At 47.2% G+C, this 26,596-nt stretch overlaps 1 protein-coding gene across 2 annotated transcripts in view; it reads left to right on the top strand.

Annotated features, from left to right (window-relative positions):
• The window catches only part of HMGCS1 (3-hydroxy-3-methylglutaryl-CoA synthase 1), a 22,251-nt gene extending 1,205 nt beyond the window's left edge, over positions 1-21,046 (top strand). Inside the window, exons 1-10 of one of the 2 annotated variants that reach the window (XM_075326495.1) lie at positions 3,144-3,289; positions 7,134-7,591; positions 9,740-9,865; positions 10,802-10,966; positions 11,052-11,220; positions 13,156-13,326; positions 13,418-13,524; positions 13,705-13,830; positions 13,918-14,081; positions 17,723-21,046. In XM_075326495.1, coding sequence (XP_075182610.1) covers positions 7,144-7,591; positions 9,740-9,865; positions 10,802-10,966; positions 11,052-11,220; positions 13,156-13,326; positions 13,418-13,524; positions 13,705-13,830; positions 13,918-14,081; positions 17,723-17,803 — 1,557 coding nt within the window. In that variant the 5' untranslated portion in view covers positions 3,144-3,289; positions 7,134-7,143 and the 3' untranslated portion in view covers positions 17,804-21,046. Of the gene's footprint in view, positions 1-3,143; positions 3,290-7,133; positions 7,592-9,739; positions 9,866-10,801; positions 10,967-11,051; positions 11,221-13,155; positions 13,327-13,417; positions 13,525-13,704; positions 13,831-13,917; positions 14,082-17,722 lie in introns of those variants that run through there. The other variant, XM_075326486.1, reaches the window with a different exon arrangement.
• Positions 21,047-26,596: the final 5,550 nt, after the last annotated feature.

The following is a 26,596-nucleotide window of genomic DNA, read 5'->3' as shown; positions in this document are numbered from 1 at the left end:
ATTTCTAATAAAGGATTGTTTGGGTGTGTGTGTTTATTTACTGTAACTTACAGGTTAATCATGGAAGGTATCTTGGGGAGACGCCTGACATGATTAATCTAGGACTTATTGGCAGCTATGGGCTGCCATTAACTCCTTATTACCCCGGTTGCCAACGCACCAGGACCAATCGGGAAGAGCCGGGTAGAGTCCCAGAACTGTCGCATCTATTGTATGCGGGCATTCTGGGCGGCTGCTGGCTGATATTGATAGGCTGGGGGCTCCCCATAACGTGGAGCTCCCCATCCTGAGAATACCAGCCTTCAGCCGTATGGCTTTATCTGGCTGGTATTAAAATTGGGGGGGATCGCACGTCGTTTTTTTTTTTTAATTATTTAATTTTTTTCACTGCACAGTATAGTCCCGCCCCCCCCCCACCCCCGGCGGCTGTGATTGGTTGCAGTGAGACAGCTGTCAATCAGCGTGGGGGCGTGTCTAACTGCAACCAATCATAGGCGCCGGTGGGCGGGGAAAGCAGGGAATACGAGATTGTTTAATGAGCGGCCGGCTTTTTCAAAAGAGGATAAGCCGCCGGCGTTTAGAGAACAGCCGTGCAGCGCTGGTGATCGGGGAACGGTGAGTATGAGAGAGGGGTACTCCATTCAGTCACTCTGTTGATTAGCGGTCACCGGTGAGTCCTTCATGGGTGACCGCTAATCAGGACGCGACAGACAGAGCCGCAGTATGACAATGAAGTCGGGTGAAGTTCACCCCAGTTCATTCTCTACGCGCGGCTGTCTGCTGTCAGCGGGTATGTATCTACGACATTGTGCATCACAAACACGCATAAATTCACACGGACAACACATACACATGTCAGTTATTGCTCTCGCGCATAAACGGACAACCAACACGCACACACGGCTAGCATACGGCATTCACACAGATGGCACACGGACACTAAAAAAGGACACAAAAACAGAAAATTGACCCGAAAAACGGACGTAACACACGTGCGTGGTTTTTTTTCACGGACGTGTGAAGGGGCCAGAGGAAGAGCTGCTCCGGACGGGTTTATTCCACAGATCTGCTCTGAATCTGACCTTTCCAGGGTGTCATGGCTGCTGACATTACTAGAATTGCTCCCAATGAAGATGCTGCGATGTCCTGCCCCAACTTTTAAATCGCTGAAATTGGGGCAGGGTTTAGTTTGGAATGGGAACAGCTCTGATTTGTGACCTAAGACCATTCAGACCCTTCTGTGACGGATCTGCTTCTGGCACCCACCTTTTTATATCCTCAGTTATTTAGGAATGTGGAGCAATCACAACTTACAAGCCTGGCACTGTTGATGTATTCCATACAGCCTGGAATTGGCAGCGAGCCACCTGTGCCCCAGACCAAGGAGTGGAGGGGACATAGCCCAGATTGGTGGCAAGCCCTCTGTGGCCCAGACTAGGGAGCAGAGGGGACACAGCCTGGATTGGTGGCAAGCCCTCTGTGCCCCAGACCAGGGAGCGGAGGGGACACAGCCCGGATTGGTGGTGAGCCCTCTGTGCCCTAGACCAGGGAGCGGAGGGGACACAGCCTGGATTGGTGGCGAGCCCTCTGTGCCCCAGACCAGGGAGTGGAAGGGACATCGCCCGGCTTGGTGGTGAGCCCTTTGTGCCCGAGTCCAGGGAGCGGAGGGGACACAGTCCAGATTGGTGTCCATTGTCATGCACTAGAGTTAGTGGGGCTAAAATTGGTGGCAAGTCCTCTGTGCCACAGACTGGGGAGCAGATGGGACATGGCCTGGATTGGTGGCGAGTCCTCTGTGCCCCAGACCAGGGAGCGGAGGGGACACGGCCTGAATTGGTGGCGAGTCCTCTGTGCTCCAGACCAGGGAGCGGAGGGGACACGGCCTGAATTGGTGGCGAGTCCTCTGTGCCCCGGACCAGGGAGCGGAGGGGACACAGCCCAGATTGGTGGCGAGTCCTCTGTGCCCCAGACCAGGGTGCAGAGGGGACATGGCCCAGATTGGTGGCGAGTCCTCTGTGCCCTAGACTAGGGAGCAGATGGGACATGGCTTGGATTGGTGGCGAGTCCTCTGTACCCCAGGACCAGGGAGCAGAGGGGACATGGCCTGGATTGGTGGCGACCCTCTGTGCCCCAGGACCAGGGAGCGGAGGGGACATGGCCTGGATCACCTAATAATACTACAGCTAAATTACTATTCAAGGGCTAGAGGACTGGTGCTCTTGGCTGCGTGATTCGGTGTCATTATTGTGTTATTGGAGACTAATTAGTACTATTAAGCCCTTTAAAGAGGTTATCTTCCTTTTGGGGGCTTTTGTTTCTGATATACATGTGTTTGCAGGTAAACTTTTAGTTTTGCAATTGGGTTTCATCAAACATTTTGTACAGTTTTGGCTGTTAGACATTATTTTGCCCACATAATAAACTTTGATGTGGTCTGAGGTCCTAAATTAGCTGAGGAACTCAGAAAAAGACATAAGATCTACAAGCTGTAAGATTGTCAAAATGAGCTCACTGACAGATACTCAGTTATCTCTTCCCACAGCCAACAATACACAGGGGCTGTAAATGGAAAATGATGCAAAATCTGTAGTGAAACCCAATTGCAAAAATCATTTTGGCCCCAAATACATGAGTTAAAAGAAAATGTGGGGGGAGGTGCTATTTTAGTGTTGGTTTTTTTTGTTACCTCTGAAGTACAGGGTCATAAACTTTCCACTACTTGGATCCATCCCTGGACTTGGCAGGTTATATGTAAACACGGACTGTGGAATTTCTAGGGACAAAATTATTGAAATCACTGATTAGCCGACAGCACAGCTCTCCTTTATGCAAAGAACACACACTGCCGCTAGGGGGCGCTCACTACACACAGATCTATAGCGCTCAGGCTGTGCACTGTAAATACCTATGCAGCTAGCTCCCTCTAGTGGCGGTTACAAGGAGCACTGCGCGGATGAGTTTTCAGCCAGTCCTGATCTAGAAAGACATGCCACACACAATATGGCGGCGTAACAACCACTATATGACCTTCGTGGAGAGGCTGCGACTGCGTCCAGCGTGGGGGGGTCGTTTCGCCCTATTTAAATATGGCGTCGTGAAGCCTAGTCACTGACGGTGCCGCAGTGAGACGCAGCGCGCATGCGCACAGTGACGGGCGGAGCCGCACGAGTGTGATGAGCGTGTGACCTCCGCAGGGAGAGACTGCCGGGGACGCGGCGAGCTGGCCGGCCACTGCCTGCGGGGGGAACACCGGGCTGCGGAGCGCTGCAGGGCTCAGGCGTCACTGCCGGTAACTAGCATGGTGACATCTCCAGGCTGCTATGGTGCTGGGAGTTGTAGTCCCTCATAGTGAGGTGGTGGGGTCCTCTTATAATTAATAGGAATATGTCAGCAGGTTTTTGCTTCCTCGTCTGAAGGCAGCTAATGTAAAGACAGACCCTGAATCCAATGATGTCTCCCTTACATCACCGGCTGCAGCTGTTCTGACTCAGAATTAGTTTTAGCCATGTAGCAGAGCTGAGAGCTGTGCCCTCCCCCAGATCAGGCTGTCATTAGAGAGTGACACCTCAATGTCAATATACAATCAGGGGAGGGGGGTGTCAGCAGACTGCTCTGTGTGACCTTGTAGTCCAGCAATGATAAGTGTCCTGCTGCTTAAACAGACATACCAAATGAACAACAGATCGACTGTGACAACACAGGCATGCCAGATTTCTCAGTGTTAACCCTTGCAGCATGCGGCAATCTCTGACGTTCAGGAGGAGCCCCTCGGCCCAGTAACTGCTCCAAAATCTACCACAGGGTTACGAGGAAGTCTTTTTTTTTTTTTTTTTTTTTTTACATTCCCAGGAGATTTCTTGTGATAAACTCCTCCAAGAAGAAGAGTTATCTTTCCCTGAAGCTGTTTTGGGGACTGTGTACATGGAGTTTTTTGAAGCCGTATAAGGCCCTGTGCGCACTAGAAAATGGAATTTTATTAAGAAAATTCTGCAGGCTCTGAAAGATTTCCGCACCCGCGGAAAAAAACCCACATAAAAACGCACCAAAATCCGCATGCGTTTTGGTGCGTTTTTTTCCGCGGGTTGATACATGTGTTTTAATGCATTCAATGCAATAAAGCACATTGGAAAAAGTCATTTCCTTCTGAGATGGATGGATAGATAGCTGGATGGATGGATAGATAGCTGGATGGATGGATAGAGGACAGATCAATCAATAGTCCCTGTGAGGACACTGCAGTTCTCACGAGCAATAGTGTGTTCACATTACCGACCGTGAGAAATGACCTGTAATTACCTCTGCAGGCTCGTTACGAGGGTGCATTCAGTACAGTGTGTCAGTTGCGGCTGGATGCAAGCGTCGTGGGACCTGCGTGGATTACGCCGGAGCTGTGTGTTGGGGAGGGGGGTGAAAGAGGGGGCATTTTTGTGTTTTATTTAAAATATAAAGGCTTTTTCGGTGTATGTTTATTCACTCTACTTACAGGTTAATCATGAAAGCTGTCTCATAGACTCTGCCATGATTAAGCCTGGACTTAGTGGCGGCGATCTGCTGCCATTTAACTCCTTATTACCTGGTTTGCCACCGCATCACGGCAATCTGGAGAGCCGGGGACACTCCGGGACTGCCGCACAATGGATGCGACAGTCCCGGGGCAGCCGCGGGCTGATATTTTCGGCTGCGGGAGGGGGGGGGGCATTACCCTGGCCCTCGCTCTTCCCAACCTGAGAATACTGGGCCGCCACTGTGTGTTTACCTCAGCTGGACGGTAAAAATACGGCGGAGCCCACGTCCGTTTTTTTTTTTTTTATTTTTATATGTACGTTTGATTTCTATGTGTATTCTATATATCTGTGATGTGTGTGTGTGTGTGTTTACTCTCTGCTCCGCTTTCTCTTCCTGTCATAATGACATCACTTCCCTGCAAAACGCAGGGCGGTGATGAACATTATGCCCCGAAAAACGCAAAATACCGCAGGAAAACGCAGTGAACCGCACAGAATTTGCTGTCTGCGTTATTCCCTGCGGGATTTCACGATTACATTGCAGTCAATGGAGTGAAATCCCGCAGCGACGTGTGGAAAAGTGACATGCAATTGTTTATGCTGCGGGAATCCCGCAGCAAAACATGCAGCTGTCAAAATCCGCCTAGTGCGCACATCATTTTTTTTTTTTCCCATAGGTTTTGCTGGTGAATCACTGCAGAGATGTAATGAACATTTTCTGCAGCGAAACATGCAGCAAAACCGCAGGAAATCCGCAGCAAAATCCGGTAAGTGCGCACAGGGCCTAACTCTTCTAATCCTCCTCCAGAAATTCTGCATGACAACTGCACATCCCTGGAAAGTGATCTGTAAACTTTTTTTTTTTTTGTTTTTAGCGTTTTAAAAATGTATAAAAAAAATAGTATTTATAAAAAAAAAAAAGAAAAATAATAAACTCTTTCCTAGATCGGAGCAGTCTCCAATCTAGGGCCCCTCATTTTCCTTTCTTTCCACTAGCTTTTTTCAGAACCTGATATGAACACTAAACTGGTGTCACAAATAGGGCAAGGTTTTTGAAGGAATTAATTTTTATATATAATATATTTATATATTTATCCCCCCCCCCCCCATAAGTGTGTGTGTGTGTGTGTGTTAATATCTCTCACTCACACCCAGGTCTTGTTTGTGATTCCAGCCCTGGAGGCACATCCGTACATATAAAAGGCTCTATATATACACGTAACAGTAGGAATTATTTTGGGGCAAATGACTCTTCATCCCTTATCCTTAGATCAGGACTCGGTAACCCGGGCTGGGAGATTTGCAGCCAGGTCTTGTGTGTGTGCGCACATGCTCAACATCCGCTCCATTCACATTGTCTATGGTAGTGCTGGAAATAGCCAAGTGCTGTGCTTGGCAGTCCCATAGCTGTGAATGGTGCGGAATATTTTTGCTTATTTCAAAAAGTTTCCGAGCCCTGATGTCAGGATCCCAATGGTCAAACCCCCAGTGATCAGCAAGTTATCTCCTATACTGTGAATAATTTTTGATTTGTTTTTTTTTTTGGGGGGGGGGGGGGATTTGTCCCTTTTTAAGGCGACGTGCAGATTTTTATCTTTATTACACTGGGAGCATTAGGAAAGTTTTCACGTGTGTGTATGTGTGCGGTGGAGTGGCTGGTGTTCAGTATCCCTGCAGGACTGTGTATATAGCAGTAAGGATGGCGGGGCGGCCCGATGCTGGTGGACGGTGCCCTTGTCCTGTGTGTACACCTCAGCCACTGTTGTGATAACAGTGTAGGGGTGTCGCTCCCCCAGTAGAGGTGGTGGCGGTGAAGAGGCCCTTTTTAAAGTAACCATAAAGGATTCTCAGATTTTGTGTTCCCGCTTCTTAGGCTATGTGCGCATGTTGCGTGACTGCAGATACAGTCCGTAGTGAAAAAAAAAAAAGCCGATTCCATGCGCTCTGCCTGCAGCTCCTCCCATAGACAGAGCAGGGGCTGCCGGCAAAGCGCACGGAAGAAGTGACATGTCACTTCTTAGGCTATGTGCACACGTTGCGTAATTACATGCAGTTATGCTGCGCTTTGTAGCGCAGCGTAACTGCATGCGTCCTGCGTCCCCTGCATAATCTATGGAGATTGTGCAGGGACCGTGCGCACGTGGCATCTTAGAGCGCAGCGCTTCGACTGCTGCCCAAAGCGCGCGTTCTAAGAAGTGACATGTCACTTCTTCCGTGCGCTTTGCCGGCAGCCCCTGCTCTGTCTATGGGAGGAGCTGCAGGCAGAGCGCATGGAATCGGCTTTTTTTTTCTTTTTTTTTTTTTTCGCTAGTGACATTTTCTGCAGCGATTTGAAGCGCACATGTGCTCTTCAGATTGCTGCAGAAATTTCTGCAGTCACTGTACGCAACGTGTGCACATAGCCTTAGGCCTTCGCTTAGTTATCTGGTGGTCAGCACTGAGTAGTTGTGACCAGTGATGGCCAAGCTGTGTTATCTGCCTCTACAAGGCTCAGGGTCAGAGATACAGAAAGGCCCAGAGATTCCCTCTAATCCTCTGCCACAGTTCAGACATTGTTAGGTTGGTATCGAATATTCTTGGAGAGAAATGAGTTACTTACATGTCTACTGCTTCCTCCCCTCTGTCCAGACTGGTCACCATGCCTGGATCTCTTCCTGCCTCCGCTGAAGCTTCCTGGCCTAAAGATGTGGGAATTGTCGCTTTGGAGATCTACTTCCCGTCCCAGTATGTTGACCAGGAGGAGCTGGAGAAGTTCGATGGGGTCGGAGCGGGGAAGTACACCATTGGCTTGGGTCAGTCCAAGATGGGCTTCTGCTCAGACCGAGAAGACATCAACTCCTTGTGCCTGACCGTGGTCCAGAAGCTGATGGACAGGAACAACCTGTCGTACGATTGTATCGGAAGACTGGAAGTGGGAACTGAGACAATCATCGACAAGTCAAAGTCTGTGAAGACCGTCCTGATGCAGCTGTTTGAAGAGTCTGGAAATACGGACGTTGAAGGCATCGACACGACTAATGCGTGTTATGGGGGAACCGCTGCCCTCTTTAACGCCGCCAACTGGGTGGAGTCCAGCTCTTGGGATGGTAAGTTGTGTTTTGTTTTTGGTTTGTTTTTTTTAATGTGGTCTGAAAACTGTCACTCCTGTAAAACTACAATGCACAGTAGTTCCTGACACTCAGAGTAAGGGCTCTTCTCCACTTGCGTCTTTTTTTTGTGCGATTGTAATCGCCTGTAAAAACGGTTTGCAATCTGACAAATGATTTATATATGATGCTGTCTCCTTTTCCCCATTTGTGTTTTTTTTTTTTTACGACTCCACACGTGCTCTCAGTGCAAATCACAGCATGCTGCGATTTCACCAAGTCTCAGCTCTCTCACCCCCATGCAATCCTATGGGAGCGAGAAAAAAGTCAGAATCCGGGTGGCATACGCATGTTACACGGATCCTTGACACTTGCATACCGCGTCAGACTGGCTACCGGAGGAATCTCCAGTAATACCAGTCCTCGCCGCGGTGACATGCACTGAACTCCGGAGCTGTCACCTAAGCTCCAGAGTGCAGCCTGAACAGCGAGCACCGAGTGATTGATTCCCCGGCGATTGCTGTTCAGGTCAGCACTGCTGCAGACAGACCGGGCTGATTTCTGGAGCTCAGGTGACAGCTCTGGAGTTCAGTGCATGTAACCGCGGCCAGGCCTGGTATTACTGGAGATTCCTCCGGTAGCCAGTCTGACGCGGTATGCATAAACCCTCACATGGCACTCGCATGACTCTTGCATGTCATACGGATGCCATGTGAGGAAAAAAACACACACCGTACACAGACCACACGCAGGATACTCTTGGGACATACACAAGACACTCGACTCACATTTTGAGCCGAGTATCTCTGTGATTTATAAAATGCAAGTGGAGAAGAGCCCTAATGAGGTTAACGTGGAAGACCCCCAGGGTCTCCAGCTCCTGGGTTAGAAAAGGAGTTGCCTAACTTCTGCAGGTGCATTTTAAGGCCTGGTGTAGATTACACTCTGAATCTGTGTAATATTTGTATTTAGAGGGATTCAGTTTTTAAGGTTCTTGCAGATGTCCGTGCATTCGGACAAGGCTCTATCCAGACGGCACGCAACCATCCAAGTCTGTGAGGAAAAATTGGACCGTGCTCGCATGACATCCGTGTGGTTCAGTTTTCACAGACTGACAGAACGGAGAAGGTGGAGAAATGTGTATCATTTGTCTGCACCTCCAATAAAACTGATTCCACTCCGATCAGAAGCCGAATAGCATGATTGATCCTTTTTATTTTATTTTCTTCGATAGAGAACATATGGCTTTGTAAACTCTGCCTTGGGGCTCATGAACATAACCGTATTTTCGGTCATAGTGCGATCTGACAAAACAGAAGTCCATGATAAAAACGTGTGTGTGTGTGTGTGTGTGTGTGTGTGTGTCCGCTGTGCAGTAAATATTCATGAGCATAATGAGCGGGCCCGGATGCATGTGACAGCAGTGCCAAAGACAGCATCTCTGCAGACAGGGGAGTATAGAAAATTATTTTATTTCAAAGACACATGTTTTCTCCGATACATGTCACACAGATCACATCAGTGCTGCTGGAGGAAAACGGACTTGTCTCCATGCGGAACACGGATGTGTGTGCAGATCTGTTGATTTTAATGGTTCTGTGTATGTCCGTATCTCCGGTACATATGAGAACAGACGTCACACATACCAAAATGGCAGACGTGTGAAGGAGGCCTAATAAGGAAAAGACATTAGCCTCCTGACTGCTGTGGCTGCCGATCGACAACCTGCAGTAGTATTGTGAGAGCGGTTAATGGGCCGGAAGTGGGAGCCCTTTCCCGAATCTCTTCTTTGTCAAAAAATGGCAGTAGCCTCTAACTAGGTATTGGCGTTCTCTGATGTTGCCATTACAGCCAGAGACCTGATATACAACAGTCGGCTCCACTCCTAGAGGCAGATGTGACCGGATCGGTTGTGCTTAATGTTGCAGATCCTTGTTTTAGCTGCTCGTCCAGCGATACCTTTCTCCTTTCTCCTGTCAGATCTGCTCTTGTAATAATCTTGTAAAAATGCAAATGGTACACAAAAAAAAAAGTCTGGAAAATAAATCTTCATCCATAGCCTCATGTCACGGAACGCAAAGCACCTTCTCTGCAGCGGCTCAATGTTGTAGTCTGATTACAGAGTGTAATGGCTGATCTCTCCTGCAGGACGCTATGCTCTGGTGGTCGCTGGAGACATTGCCGTGTACGCCACAGGGAGTGCCAGACCTACCGGAGGGGCAGGAGCTGTCGCCATGCTGGTGGGGCCCAACGCCACCCTCGTCCTGGAAAGAGGTTGGTTCATCTGAATCTGCACTACACGTGCACCGCTGCCCTCAAGTGTCCTGACATTGTGCTGCGCAATAGAAGGGGAAAAAATAAAGAAGGCTATGTGCGCACACTGCAGTTTTGTTTCTCAAGCGAAAAACGCACCCTCTGGCTCAAAATTGCATAAAAAAAGCATGCGTTTTTGCTGCATTTTCAGTGCGTTTTCGGTGCGGTTTTGCCCATGCGTTTTTGCTGCGTTTTCGGTGCGCTTTTGCCCATGCGTTTTTGGTGGGTTTTTTCTCATTTTAGCAGTTAAAAAAAACAAACCAAAAAGTTACCAATTTGCTACAACTTTTTTTTTTTTTTGTTACTATTTTGAGATACATTTGACATTGAACGAGATCAGATCAACTTTAGTCATTTTATTTTTTTGGGCGGGGAGCGGGGATAGGCGCGACGGCTGAGAAACGCCAATTCACTTGTGTTTGTGGTGTTTTGATATTTGTTGTTTTTTTTTTTTTTTTTTTGTTTTTTTTTTTGTTTTTATTTTCCACTTCGTTTATAGTATGGATAATAATTTGACCTTTTTATATTTTTGTAGATCGGGCCTCTATGGATGCAGCAATACTGAATATGTATGTGTAAAATATACTATAGAATTTTCCTATTTGGGAAAACGTACATTTTCTAGGTATCAGTATTGCTGCATATAGTAAAATAGACAAACTGTTTAAATGCTGCAGTCACAGAATACGGGAGCATGTCAATGGTTAAATAGCAGTGATCTGGAGCTCGCTGCTGTTGGAGGCAGTTGTTGACTATCTGACTCCCACAGTGTATGGTTCTGCTCCTCGCACCACACATTGTCTGCTGTGCATTCCCTATACCGTTCCCAGGTATTACTCTGTACAGTTTAGTGGCTCCCTCTGATGAGCTGACCTTCCACCTCTCCTGATGTTGCAGGGTTGCGTGGCACGCACATGCAGCATGCGTACGACTTCTACAAGCCTGACATGGTGTCTGAATATCCAGTGGTCGATGGGAAATTGTCCATCCAGTGCTATCTCAGTGCATTGGATCGCTGCTATTCCACGTACCGCAAGAAAATCCAATCACAATGGCAGAAAGGTAACTTGTCTTCGGTCTGCCGGGAGACCTTGTGCCATTTGTAAGAATTTATGTAATTATTTTGTTTTTTTTGTTTCTTTTCTAGAGGAGACCGATAAGCCGTTCACTCTGGAGGACTTTGGCTTCATGGTTTTTCACTCTCCTTACTGCAAACTGGTGCAGAAATCTCTGGCTCGTCTGTTACTGAATGACTTCATTAGTGATCCCAATCCGAATATGGAGGACGGGGTTTACGCCGGTCTGGACTCATTCCAGTAAGTGCTCCTGTATAAATTTATATTGGGCACATAGTATTGTGCATCCCATGTCATTAGCACTATTACTGATGTGTAAGTAATGCAGAAAAAGGAATGGCTTATCAGTGAAGACCAAGAGTGTGGAGAGGTGACCCTTCCATAATATGGTGACGTGTTTGTGTAATGGCTACAGCACCCAAACCACATTAAGTCCCTGTCACCTGAATTTAGAAGAGTGCAGACCCCTGGTGTGAATTCTGTCAATTAGACTGCGGGAGCTCTGTGCTAATCATTCACTAAGCTTTACCAATCAGTAACCATTCTAAGCATCTCGCCCTTTCACCACTAGAGGGGGTGGCTGCCCTTTTTTTATTTAATGGTTGCAATGCTGATACATAATGGAGTCACAGTAACTTCTAGCTGCTTTATCACCATTTTCTGAGACCCATAACATTTTTCAGTGTGTGTGTGTGTGTGTGTGTGTGTGTGTGTTGAAATACTTTTGTCATTCTTGGAACATAGCCAGAAAAATCAATTGAAATACTAACACGGTACCACAATATTACCTTGTATTGCACATTTATATGTATGTGTGTAATTCTGGTTTTCTAATTTCTATTATTTCCCCCTCTTATATCATTTCCCAATTAGATTATTTTATATTTTTGATAGACCAGGCCTTTACGAACACGGCAACAACAAATATTTTTTTTGTTTTAAAAAAAAAAAATAATAATTGTAATAGGGCAAAAGGGGGTATTTGCAAACTTGTTTTAATGGAATTATTAATATATTTATAATATTTTCCAGGGAAAAAAATATAAAGATATATTATAATGTACATTTATTTATTTTTTTTTTACTGTAGTGGATGATCTTTAGGGGACTTGAAGCTGCATGCTATGTGGGTGGCGTTCCCAGGAGAATCGTAATTACACAGGGGTTATCAGCTGACCCCCACTGTCGTTGCAACCCATCAGCGCCCTGCGATCATGTCACGGAAGTGTTGATAGGCAGGAGGAATGATGCATTCCCCATCAGTGTGTGTTAAATGACACTGTCAATTTCTGCATTGAACAGGTTAACAGCCTCATGCCCGGTGCCACTAAACCTGCGGCTGTTAGACAATGTCAAAAAACAGCCATCTGCCTCTAGTCTATATTTGCTGTCCAATTAAGCAGGGCTGTGGAGTCGGAGTCGGAGCTCATTTTGGTGGAGTCGGTATAAAATGCACCGACTCCGACTCCTAAAATATATAATAAATTGGGGACAGGAGTGCAATGCAGAATGTGCTGAATATTTTACTAAATAATAACATTTAGTATAATGCTTATATTTAAGTGAAAAATTTATTGTAGTACAATGTGAACATCAGACATTTAATAATTTTTATGATACAATAATCAAGATATTTGGATAGAACATAAAATATATTTATTGGAATGCAACTTTAGAACACAAAAAACTGTAATAAATTGTAAATATGTAATATACAGTAGATTATATATATATATCTCGTGTGTGTATATACACAAATATATATATATATATATATATATATATATATATATATATATATATATATATATATATATATATATTTGTGTATATACACACACGAGATATATATATATAATCTACTGTATATTACATATTTACAATTTATTACAGTTTTTTGTGTTCTAAAGTTGCATTCCAATAAATATATTTTATGTTCTATCCAAATATCTTGATTATTGTATCATAAAAATTATTAAATGTCTGATGATCACATACACATATTCATGTACTACAATAATTTTTTCACCTAACTATAAGCAATATATGTAGGAGTCGGAGCCGGAGTCTGAGTCGGTGCAAGAGAATTTGAGGAGTCGGAGTCGAAGGTTTGGCTTACCGACTCAGCAGCCCTGCAATTAAGACCGGTTTGCTTTTTTTTTTTTTGTTCTTTAGGGATGTGAAATTGGAGGATACGTACTTTGACCGAGATGTAGAAAAAGCCTTCCTGAAATCCAGCGCCGAGTTCTTCAATCAGAAGACGAAAGCCTCGCTGTTGGTGTCCCGGGAGAATGGGAACATGTACACGCCGTCTGTATATGGCTGCCTGGCTTCTGTGCTGGCTCAGTGAGTATGCTCAGGTTTCTCTGGCTGAAAAGATAGATATCATTCAATATAACATAGTAGTAATGTATTTTTTTACTTGCTTGTCCCTCAGGTATTCCCCTCAGCAGTTAGCTGGGCAGAGGATTGGGGTATTTTCCTATGGATCTGGTTTTGCTGCTACTTTGTACTCTATCCGAGTTTCCCAAGACGCCACCCCAGGTGAGGGCGACATTATTGTAATATTAGATCTATTGTCCTGGATTTCTGTGATGGGGGGAGGAATATAGGCTTGGGATGGTCTGGGTTAGAGATGCCACTTTTTGAGCGGTTTCAAAAACCTCTTAAAGTAATATTTTTCCCCGTACACTAATGTTCCTGTTATATTGCGGTCTCCTGTAGGCTCGTCTCTGGATAAGCTGACGTCCAGCCTGTCTGACTTGAAGGCAAGATTGGACTCTAGGAAGAACGTTGCCCCCAGAGTGTTTGCAGAAAACATGAAGTTAAGAGAAGACACTCACCATTTAGGTATAGGATCCTGCAGAGCGACACGTATGTGACGCGTGACAGCACACGGTGACCAGGCTGGTAATGCGGTTGTGTCTTTCTGTGCAGCCAGTTACATACCTCAGGGCTCCGTGGATGACCTCTTTGCTGGTACTTGGTACCTGGTGCGGGTGGATGAGAAGCATCGGAGGTTTTATGCCCGGACCTCAGTGCTGAATGACGGCCCTCTGGAGGCGGCTCTGGAATCGGTCCACTCGGCAAACTCCAGTGAGGTAATGAGTCCATAGTCATGGCTGCTGTGCGGGGCAGCAGGCAACAACATTGGGAGCTACTCTGAGACCACAAAGCAATGATATAAAGACCATTGTGCTAGATCTGGGGTCTGAAACCCCAGATAAATGGGCCGCATATAGAAAAGAATGAATAATTGGCCCCATGCTGTTTTTTTGTCTTAGAGATGGCCCATCATGTAATGTCCACCATGCCGCTCTTCACATAAACAGTTAAAAAAAACGTTCTCATCTGTCCTCTCTCGGCGAACAGCATCTCGTCCATGACGGCAGCAATGTCATGCCTCCAGCGACCGGCACACAGACGTCAGCTGCTGGCCTCTGATTGGCCAGGGGCTGGTATATAGGTATTGCAGGGCAGAGGGCTGCTCTTTGCACTAGATAAATTACAATTAGAAGTGCGTCTGGGGACACCTTCAGCAAAAACTCTGCTGTAGGCAACCCCCGACTTCCTGGAGTGGGTGGTGATTGTCTTTAGAGCTCCGGGGCCCCTGGTGGTATATTTTAGACCTCTGCTCTAGATCAGGGGTCTCAAACTCAGCTAGGTAAATAGGCCGCACATTGAAAAAAAAAAATTGAGGTGAGGGGGGCGCGTTTTTTTTTGTTTTTTTTTTTTTTTTTTACATCTTATCCCCTTCTTCTAATATTTGTTTTACAATTGCCAGCATCATGCAGTCATCTTAGTTAACATCTTGTAGTAATGTCCCCCTTGTGACCACTATAATATGCACATCCTTGTGTCCTGTAGTTATGTCCCCTATAATGTAATGTCCCCATCTTGTCCCCTGTAGTAAGGTCTCCCATCCTTGTGCCCTATAGTAATGTGCCCCTTCCTTGTACTCTGTAGTAATGTCTCCCATACTTGTGCCCATCCTTGTAGTATTGTTCATACTTGTGCCCTGTAGTATTGAGCTCATCATTGTGCCCTGTAGTATTCTGCTCATCCTTGTAGTATTGTGCCCATCCTTGTAGTATTGTGCCCATCCTTGTAGTATTGTGCCCTCATCCTCGTCCCCTATTATGCCACTCTTCACAGACGCCAAAAAAGTCTTCTCACCTTTCCTCCTTTTCCTCAGGGCTGCGTGCTGATCAGTGTTTGTAGTGTTTTGGAGGCAGCATGTTTCAGCTGCGTACAGAGCGCTGGGTTGTACAGTACAAGCAGAGTGGATGGGATTTCTAGAAATTCCATCCACTGTGCGTGTGCGGCCCGCAGAAAACACTGACCTGCGGTGCGGCTTTCAGAGTCGCAAGTGTCCTCTGTACTGCGCATACAGCGAGGAGACCGCAGCGGCCCGAACCCAGATGGTGAGCACTAGCTGCTGCGGTCTTCTGCGGAGGAGACTCGCGGCCCCACAGTCAGGACCCGCCGTGTCCAGGACACAGCAGGTCCTGATCGTGGGCACATACATACCTGCTGTTTGCGGCCTGCAGACCCTGTGATAATCGCAGCTCTATGCTGGGAACCGGCACTGGCATGCACAGTTTTATAGTACAGTTGAGTCATTTGCGGTGACGCACAGAGGAGCTCAGAGTACTATACTAATGGCTGCCACCGGCCAATCAGAAGCAAGGAGATGACATCATACAGTGACATCACCTTGTTGCATCTGATTGGCCACGTCATCCATTAGTGTAGTGCAGACAGCTCCTCTGCGCGGCACCGCAAATGATTCAACTATACTATAAAACCCTGCCTGCCGGCTCCCAGCATAGAGCTGCAATCGTCTCGTGGTCTGCGGGCCACAAAAGTAGTCTCGGGCCGCGTGTTTGAGACCTCTGCTCTAGATCGTGGCTAGTAATGGGAATGTTAGAATTAGAACTACCTGGTTTCTTGGGTATCCTTACAACTTCACCCATCACTGACTAGTTCTAAACTTTGATTCCCATTACATCTTATATTGCGCACTCTTATAGTAGGCAGAGGGGTGGGGGGAAGCTCCTGCTGAGATGGGTAAGGATATGATTTACTGGGAAACCCAAAAGCATTTCAGACAAAAACACTAATGGGAACCTGTAATGAGAATTTTCATGGTGGTGGGTCCCCATTGCCTTCTCCTTGCTTGCTTGATGAGTCTCTACTAGTGATGAGTGCGCGTGTTCGGCACTGCTTGTTACTCGATTGAGCTTCGGGTACTTGTGAAGCTGGGCCAAGTATCGCGGCTGCTCATATTTTGTCCGTGAAACAACTCAATCGCACAGGCCTGCTTCACTTTGTGTGCAGGCCCCCCAGGGAGAACCAGTCAGTCTGGCTGTCCCCATGGATAAAACTACATTCTCGGATGTAGTGTGACAAATAATTTCCGGCTTGAGAGAGAAATTATCTGATTATGGTAGACTGTTGTGGTCGGAAACCCAGACAGGTGAATAATTGATTTTCCATAATGCTCGTTGCGCACATTGAGCTTCTCCGAGTGTCTGAGCAGCTTGAATCGAGTCGCGAGCCTTTTTAGTGCTCACTCATCACTAGTCTATACTTATACACCAGTGCTGCCCCAACTCCAGTCCTGCCATACACCCCCACCCCTTAACAGATCCATTTTTCCGATTTTCCTTAGTATTGTACAGAGGACAGAACCTGTGGCAATTTCTGATTTATTGATAATTCCATCATGTCTGCCAATGCCGAGGAAATCCTGAAAACATTAGTTGGTGTGAGGGCCTTGAGGACTGGAGTTTAGGAAGGAGAGACTGGACCAGAGAAGATATGACTTTGCCCCACGACTATTCCCCTTGTTCCATGGTGTCATATAATGTTTTCTCTTAAAGGGAACCTGTCAGGTCTAATATGCACCCAGAAGAACCATGAGCAGCTCTGGGTGTATATTACTAATCCCTGCCTAACCGTCCCTGTATAAACTAGCATAGATAAAAAGTATTTCTAAAGATCTTTTACCATATGCTAATGAGCTAGGGGACTAGTCCCCTGGGCGTTAGTTTCCCTGGCTAGTCGCCCCCATTAGCATATTAGTATGTCCCTGTGGGTGTGCTAACATGCTAATGAATGTGCAGTGTCAGAGTATGATCTCACTCACCTCTCCGCCGCCATTGTGTCCCACGGGGGATTTTGGCTCAGTGCACATGACCCCGGAGTTTCGGTCATGCGCACTATGAAGCCGGGTGTACGCGTCCTAGCTTCAAACTGAAGTAGTGCGCATGACCGAACCTCCGGGGTCACTCACTGAGCCGAAAACCAGCGTCTGACGCGATTGCAGCGGAGAGGTGAGTGAGATCATCCTCTGATGCTGCACATTCATTTGCATGTTATCACATCCACATGGACGTACCAATGAAGCAGACTAGACGGGGGAACTAACGCCCAGGGGACTAGTCCCCTCGTTCATTAGCATACAATATAAGATCTTTTTCTAAAGATCCCTTTATCTATGCTAGTGTATACAGGGACGGTTAGGCAGGGATTAAACATATGCACCCAGAACTGCTCGTGGTTTTTGGTGCATATTGGACCTGACAGGTTCACTTTTAAATTCCTTAGGTTATAACTGAAGATATCCATATTTCATTATAAAACTGCTTTGCTTTTCATGGATAAGTGGCTTATTTTTGTTGTGTTCCTGTAGTGTTTTGTTCTATTTCTAATCCTGTCTTGTCTTCTCTGATAACAGCATTTCCCGAGTCCTGCTAAGAAGGTGCCGAGGATTCCCACAGAGACGGAGGCCATTTCAGTATCTAATGGAGACCACTGACCTGACTTTCTGGACCGACGCATTTCACATTCGTGTATGGAGCTACAGATATCATCCTCCTCTTAAACTTGCACCTTTTTTATTTTTTTAATAGAATCTCTACAAGATATAAAAGTGTTAAAGAACAACTATACGTCTACAATATTGTAAATAGTAAAAGGGCTTTAGCTCCTGGTACCCCCCCCCCCCCCCCCCCCCGTCTACAGAATATTTTCTATCGTTTTCAAAAATCGGCCATTTGATAATTTTGGTTCCGTGTTTTTGTTTGCTACACTGCATTTCCAATTATCATGGATCAGGGACTGTCCCGGTCGGTTTTAATTGGGAACCATTATGATGTTTAACTTGTCCCCACCCCAGAGGTGGCCGATCGAATGCCTGTCATCGTGCAGCACTTTACCGAAGCCTTGTATCACTAGAATACACTTTATTTTCTTGCTTTAGCAAGTTGTCCTAAAACCACATACCTCATACAGTATTTATTTCTTCCTACCCAGCACAGTGAATTTTCTATGTACAGAATTATCGTCACCAGGAGAAGGCTTTGAAGATCACATTGGTGCTAAATCTCTTTGGGTCAAATCCCTGTAAACTGTATAAAACCTAAATGTAGAAAATTATTGTAAATTGAGTTTTTTGTTTTCTAATTTTTTTTTTTTTGTTGTCTTGAGCAGTATCTGTCACCTACACATACATTGAGGAAATTACATATTTGATACACTGGCGATTTTGAAAGTTTTCCACCTACAAAGACTGGAGAGATCTGTATTTTTTATCTTAGGCACACTCTTAACTGTGACAGAGAGAATAACAAAAAAAAAAATCCAGAAATTCACATTGTATGGTTTTTAAATAATTAATTTGCATTTTATTGCATTAAATAAGTATTTGATACAATAGAAAAAACAGAACTTAATATTTGGTACAGAAACCTTTGTTTTCAATTACAGAGGTCAGACTTTTCCTGTAGTTCTTGACCAGGTTTGCACACACTGCAGCAGGGGTTTTGGCCCACTCCTCCATACAGATCCTCAGATATTTCAGGTTTTGGGTCTGTCACTGGGCAACATTGAGTTTCCGCTCTGTCCAAAGACTTGCTATTGCGTTCACGTCTGGAGACTGACTAGGCCACTCCAGGACCTTGAAATGTTTCTTACAGAGCCACTCCTTTTTTTGCCCTGGCTGTGTGTTTTATATCATTGTAATGCTGGAAGGGCCAGCCACGACCCATCTTCAATGCTCTTACTGAGGGAAGGCGGATATTGGCCAAAATATCATGATACATGACTCCATATATCCTCCCTGTGCAGTTGTCCTGTCCACTTTGTAGAAAAGCACCCCCAAAGGATGATGTTTCCACCTTCATGCTTCATGGTTGGCATGGTGTTTTTGGGGTTGTATTCATCCTTCTTCCTCTAAATACGGCAGGTGGAGTTGATACCAAAAAGTTCTATTTTGGTCTCTTCTGACCCCATGACCTTCTCTCATGCCTCCTCTGGATCATGCGGATAGTCAATGGCAAACTTCAAACGTGTATGGACATGTGCTGGCGTGAGCAGGGGGACCTTGCGTGCTCAGTAGGATTTTAATTCACAATGGTGTAGTGTGTTACTAACTGTAACCTTTTGAGACACTGGTCCCAGCTCTATAAAGTCATTGACCAGGTCCTCCTGTGTAGTTCTGGGCTGATTCCGGACCTTACCCCAAAAGAGATCTTGCATGAAGCCTCAGGTCAAAAAAGATTGACAGTCCTATTGCGTTTCTTCCGTTTTTTTACTAATTGTGCCAACAGTTGTTGCCTTCTCGCCAAGCTGCTTGCCTATTGTTCTGTAGCTCATCCCATCCTTGCGCAGGTCTACAATTTTGTCCCTGGTGTCCTTAGACAGTTCTTTGACCTTGGCCATGATGGAGAGGTTGGAGTGTGAGTGTGTGGACAGGTGTCTTTTATACAGGTAACGAGTTCAAACAGGTGCAATTTAATATAGGTAATGAGTGCACAGTAGGAGCTTCTTAAAGAAAAATTAACAGGTCTGTGAGAGACAGAATTCTTGCTGGTTGGTAGGTGATAAAATACTTATTTCATGCAATAAAATGCAAATTAGTTAAAAATCATACAATGTTTTCTGGAATTTTATCTGTCACAGTTAAAGTGTACCTACAATCAAAATACAGACCTCTCCATTCTTTGTAGGTGGGAAAACTTGCAAAATCGTCAGTGTATCAAACACTTATTCTCCACACTGTAGTGGAGGCAGCTTTCTTGGATGCTGGGTACATAAACACACAGCTGATGTCCGCAAGGAAGATGTACATTTCCTTCTATACTTCTGTTCTTGGGATCTGTGGACAATGGCGGCTGCAGCTTGTAGGCTTCCTCAGGAGCCATTGACAGTAATGCGGCACATTTAGGGAACTGACGTTGCTTCCTCCTCTGTGACCTTCTCTACGTGATATTTCTTTTAGACAGATCTTCACAACCACTTTCTTTCCAGTTTTTAATGCGTCTGAAAGAAAAGAAGTCAAAGGAACTTTGCAGATGGTGTCATATATCACCAATTTCTTTCTACAGCTTTTATGACGACTTGCATCTCCTTGGGAACAGACTACAAACAAATCGAGTAGTCAGCCTCTGCCTATCCTATCCTCGGATTCTTGATACTGTATCGAATTTATATAGACAAGAGTTACGGGGCAGACAAAAGGAACTGTTTTGAATCGGACTCGAATTTTTGTGGTTTGTTACCATGGAGATGATTTGGTCTGAAGGGCAAATATTTACATAAACATAGATTTGTTTGTTTTATGCAGAGCGTCTGCAAAGTTGCTTCCAACACCCCCCCCCCCCCCCCCCAACCCCAATTTTGGACGCATTAGGACAAGGAAAATGACAAAGCCTTGTTGTGAAGGAGCATACGAGGAGGTGCAAGTCTAGATTAATAGAACAATCTGGTTCTTTAGTGATATTTTCCATCTACAATTCACATTTGTATTTTGGTTGCATAATTCTAATTTTGTATAATATTTTGCGTACTCTATTTTGTACAGTCTATTTTGTTTTTAGGCAATTCCAATAGGAAATGTACATACACAAATGTAAGAAGCTGTTAGATTAGTGCGGATATGTTCAATTGTTTAAAAATATGGTCAAAATGCTTCAATAGAATTCCTCCTAAAGAGATGGGTAAAAAATGAATTTGCAAGTGATGTAAAACCTTTACAAATAAAGGTTTCCACAGGATTATGTATGCTGGTTTATTTTATTTCTCATAAGTAACTTTATTTTCTTCGGCGCTCCATTGGGAGACCCAGACGATTGGGGTGTATAGCTACTGCCTCCGGAGGCCACACAAAGTATTACACTAAAAAGTGTAAGGCCCCTCCCCTTCTGCGTATACACCCCCCGTGGGATCACGGGCTGCTTCAGTTTTATGCTTTGTGCGAAGGAGGTCAGACATCCACGCATAGCTCCACTGTTTTTAGTCAGCAGCAGCTGCTGACTATGTCGGATGGAAGAAAAGAGGGCCCATACTAGGGCCCCCAGCATGCTCCCTTCTCACCCCACTTTTGTCGGCGGTGTTTGTTAAGGTTGAGGTACCCATTGCGGGTACGGAGGCTGGAGCCCACATGCTGTTTTCCTTCCCCATCCCCCTGAAGGGCTCTGGTGAAGTGGGATCTTACCGGCCTCCAGGCTCTGAGGCCGGGCTCCATCCACAGACCCGGAGATCCTGCTGGAATGGAACGGAGTATCGTCAGGGACAGGCCCTGCAACGTTAAGGTACTCTGTGTCCCCGTACAGTCTATGCACAGACACACTCCAGCGTTGCTGGGTGTGTTAGTGCGCCGGGGACAGTAGCGCTGCGCGCTTGGGCTTTACTCACTGCAGCTTAGCTGAGTGAGTTTATGTGTCGGGAACTACCGCGCCAGCCGCTGCTGGAGCTGCGGCGCGGCTGAGACTTGTGGTGCGCCGGGGACTTTCGCGCTGCCGCGCTTTTACGACGGCAGCGCTTATAAATCTAGTCCCCGGCTTTTGCGGCCTAGTTACGTTTCGTTCCCCGCCCCCAGCCCTGTCAGTCAGGGAAGGGGAGAGACGCTGTACAATAGTCAGCGCCGAGGGCTGGAGTCTTATTTACATACTCCAGCCCTCTCACTGGGCACAGGGGGACGCCAGTTTCCCGCTCTTGTCTGGGGCACGCCCACGGCCCGCCCCTCTTCACAGGACGCCGGCAGCCATTCCTGCAGGCAATCTAAGCTGGAGAACGGACACAGGCTCTGGGAGACCCAGCAAAGGGATTCTGGCGACCACTTACCCGCTTATGCGGGCGGTAAGCAGCACCTTGGTGCTGACCCCACTATTGCCACAGTGTTTTTTTGTGTACTTTATCCTTGTACTTATATTTGCAAGACCATACACAGACACACGCCAGCATTGCTGGGCGTGTTAGTGCGCCGAGGACAACAGCGCTGCGCGCTTGGACTATACTCACTGCAGCTTAGCTGAGTGAGTTTATCTGTGGGAAACTGCCGCGCTGGAGGCTCTTGTGGCTGTACGGTCGCTTCTTGGCGATATACCCCTAGATAGCTCTTAGGAGACAACAGCATGTCGTCAGCATAGAGCAAGGGGGCCAAGGCACAGGCTTTCCTGTCTGTACCGCACGTGAGGCTGTTGTACCGGCAGGTTCCACTAACCCCTAATGGGTAGAGTCTCTGCTAGTGGTGGCCCAGAGAGGGCCACCTGTGAAACTGTCCAGAGGACAGAGTTTGCAGTTTTTTTGCTGATAAAATGTCTTGGACTATGAACAAAATTCTAGCAACTTTGCAGTCCAGGGTGGTGACTCAGACCAAGGGCATTGTTGAATCAAGGCTCCCCGGTCTCCCTCAGTTGGAACTAATCCGTGCTCCAAGGGGGTCCCATACATCCCAGACTGAAGGCTCTGACACGGACGACAGTCCCAGACAGCCTAAGCGAGCTCGCTGGGAGAGACCCTCGACTTCACACACTGGTCAGGGTCTCAGCGAGGGGATTCTCTGTTTGATAAGGTAGCTGGTCAGGTTTCTGATCCTGAGACCGCTTTCATTCTGGATGCTCCTAATGGGACGCCATGGTGAATGATCTCATAGCGCCCATCAATACACTGGTGGATATTTCTCCCTCAGCCCCTCCAGTGGAGGAGGCAGCTTCAGCAGGAGAAATTCCATTTCAGGTATCCCAAGCGTAAATTCAGTACCTTTTGGGCCTCTCTGACTCAGAGGAGCAGTCCAGAAACACTACGCTTATCCAGACAAGCTTTTCTCCACCGCGACATCCTCCATAGTTGCAGTGGAAGACGGGACTTCACTTAAAGATGCCATTGACAGACAGATGGACCTCTGGTTGAAATCTGTCTGTGAAGCTATCGGCGTGTCGTTTGCTCCGGCATTCGCAGCCGTATGGTCACTCCAAGCTATTTCAGCTGGTCTTGCGCAGATAGACACTGTCACACGTACATCTGTGCCGCAGGTGGCGTCCTTAACCTCGCATGCATTGCGACTTACGCTATTCATGCTGTCCTGGACTCTACGGGCCGTACGCCGGTGGCATACGCCAACTACGTGGTTTTGCGCAGACCCTTGGGGTTAAGGGAATGGAAGGCAGCTCCTGCTTCCAAAAAGGGCTTAACCAGTTTGCCATTATCTGGTGACAGACTGTTGGCTGAGCGATTGGATGAAATCATTAAACAGGCCAAGGGTAAGGATTCTTCCTTACACCAGCCCAGATCAAACAAAACCCAAGGAAGGACAGTCGACGTTTCGGTCCTTTCCAGGCTCGGGCTGGTCCCAATTTTCCTAGTCCAAAAGGACTCAAAAGGCTCAGAGGGGCTCAGACTCCTGGCGGGCTCAATCACGCCCACAGAAGGCAGCCGGAGGAACCGCTACCAAGGCGGTTTCCTCATGACTTTCATCTCTCTCTCTCTCTCTCTCTCTCTCTCCTCTCTCTCTCTCTCTCTCTCTCTCTCTCTCTCTCTCTCTCTCTCTCTCTCTCTCTCTCTCTCTCTCTCTCTCTCTCTCTCTCTCTCTCTCTCTCTCTCTCGAGACTCTCGAGACTCTCTCTCTCTCTCTCTCGAGACTCTCCCGCTTTGGCGGCATTTAGCTGCCACAGGTCAAAGACCGGTGGGTGAGAGACATTTTCTCTCACGTGTACAGGATAGAGTTTTGTTCTCGTCCTCCGGCTCGATTGTTCAGAACTTCCCCACCTCTCGACCGAGCCGATGCTCTTCTGCAGGCAGAAGGAGTGATAATCCCTGTTCCTCTTCAGGAACAAGGTCACGGTTTTTACTCCAATCTGGTTGTGGTGCCAAAAAAGGACGGCTCTTCCGTTCCGTTCTAGACCTAAAACTGCTCAAAAAGCAGTGTAAACCAGGCGGTTCCGGATGGAATCCCTCCGCTCCGTCATTGCCTCAAAGTCTCAAGGAGATTCCTGGCATCAAGAGACATCAGGATGCTTATCTCCACGTGCCAATTGCTCCAGAGCACCAGCGTTTTGCTGCGATTCGTTATAGAAAACGAGCAACTTCAGTTCGTAGACCTGCCCTTAGGTCTGGCGACAGCCCCACGGGTTTTCACCAAGGTCACGGCAGCAGTGGTAGCAGTCCGGCACTCTCAGGGTCACTCTGTGATCACTTACTTGGACGATCTACTTGTCAACGCACCCTCTCAAGAGGCATGCCAACGCAGCCTGAACGTTGCGCTGGAGACTCTCCAGAGTTTCGGGTGGATCATCAACTTTTCAAAGTTAAATCTGACACCGACCCAATTACTGACATCTTGGCATAGAGTTCTATACTCTCTCAGCGATAGTGAAGCTTCCGCTGGACAAACAGCGTTCACTACAGACGGGGGTGCAGTCTCTCCTTCAAGGCCAGTCACACCCCTTAAGACGCCTCATGCACTTCCTACCGAAGATGGTAGCAGCAATGGAGGCAGTCCCTTTCGCGCAGTTTCATCTGCGTCCACTTCAATGGGACATTCTCCGCCAAAGCGATGGGAAGTCGACGTCCCTAGACAGGAACGTCTCCTTTTCTCAGACGGTCAAGGACTCTCTTCAGTGGTGACTTCTTCCCACCTCATTGTCAAAAGGAAGGTCCTTCCTACCCCCATCCTGGACGGCGGTCACGACAGACGTGAGTCTGTCAGGGTGGAGAATAGTCTTTCTCCACCACAGGGCTCAGGGTACGTGGACTCAGCAGGAGTCCACCCTTCAGATCAATGTTCTGGAAATCTAAGCAGTGTATCTTGCCCTGCAAGCCTTCCAGCAGTGGCTGGAATGCAAACAGATCCGAGTTCAGTCGGACAACTCCACAGCGGTAGCATACATCAACCACCAAGGCAGAATACGCAGTCGGCAAGCCTCCCAAGAAGTCCGGCGGATTCTGATGTGGGTGGAAGACAGAGCATCCACCATATCCGCAGTTCACATCCCGGGCGTAGAAAACTGGGAAGCAGACTTCCTCAGTCGCCAGGGTATGGACGCAGGGGAATGGTCTCTGCACCCGGACGGGTTTCAGGAAATCTGGAGCCTTCGGGGGAGGCCGGACGTCGACCTAATGGCGTCTAGGCACAACACCAAGGTCACGAGTTTCATGGTGTGGTCTTACGATCAACGAGCTCTGGCGGCAGGCGCCTTAGTTTAGGATGGGTCGCAGTTCCAGCTACCCTATGTGTTTTCCCCCTCTGGCACTGTTGCCCAGAGTGCTACGCAAGATCAGCGCCGATTGCCGCCGCGCCCTCCTCGTCGCCCCAGACTGGCAGAGGAGGTCGTGGTACCCGGATCTGTGGCATCTCACAGTCGGCCAGCCGTGGGCACTACCAGACCGGACAAACTTACTGTCCCAAGGGCCGTTTTTTTTTTTTTTTTTCCATCTGAATCCTACGGCCCTAAACCTGACTGGGTGGCCATTGAGTCCTGGATCCTAGCGTCTTCAGGATTATCTCATGACGTCATTGCCACTATGTGACGGGCTAGGAAGCCGACGTCTGCCAAGTTCTACCACTGGACGTGGAAGATATTCTTACCTTAGTGCTCTGTTCAGGGACTGTCTCCCTGGCCATTTGCATTGCCTACTTGTCTTTCCTTCCTGCAATCGGGTTGGGAAACAGGTTTGTTGCTCGGCTCCCTTAAAGGATAAGTTCCAGCGCTGTCTGTATTTTTTTTTCAGAAGCGGCTAGCACGACTTCCTCAGGTACGCACGTTCCTGCAGGGGGTTTGTCACATTGTCCCTCCGTACTGAGGCCGTTAGACCCATGGGATCTGACCAGGGTACTAATTGCTCTCCAGAAGCCGCCATTCGAGCCTCTGAGGGATGTTTCACTTTCTCGACTTTCACAGAAAGTGGCCTTTCTGGTAGCGGTCACGTCCCTTCGGAGAGTGTCCGAGCTAGCAGCGCGGTCATCCAAAGCTCCCTTCCTGGTGTTTCACCAAGACAACGTAGTGCTGCGCCCGATTCCGGAGTTTTTCTCCCTAAGGTGGTATTCCCTTTTCATCACAATCAGGATATCTCCTTACCTTCCTTTTGTTCTTGTCCATTTCATCGATATGAAATGGATTTGCATTGTTGGATCTGGTGAAGAGCACTCAGAATCTACATTTCCCGCACGGCGCCCCTGCGCCGATCGGATGCACTTTTTGTCCTTGTCACTGGTCAGCGCAAGGGGTCGCAGGCTGCCAAATCCACCCTGGCTCGATGGATCAAGGAACCAATCCTTGAAGCCTACCGTTCTGCTGGGCTTCCGGTTCCATCAGGGCTGAAGGCCCATTCT

The sequence above is a fragment of the Anomaloglossus baeobatrachus genome, chromosome 1, assembly GCF_048569485.1.
Source record: "Anomaloglossus baeobatrachus isolate aAnoBae1 chromosome 1, aAnoBae1.hap1, whole genome shotgun sequence".
In the NCBI taxonomy this organism is placed as follows: Eukaryota; Metazoa; Chordata; class Amphibia; order Anura; family Aromobatidae; genus Anomaloglossus; species Anomaloglossus baeobatrachus.
This window is presented reverse-complemented; position numbering and strand designations above follow the sequence as displayed.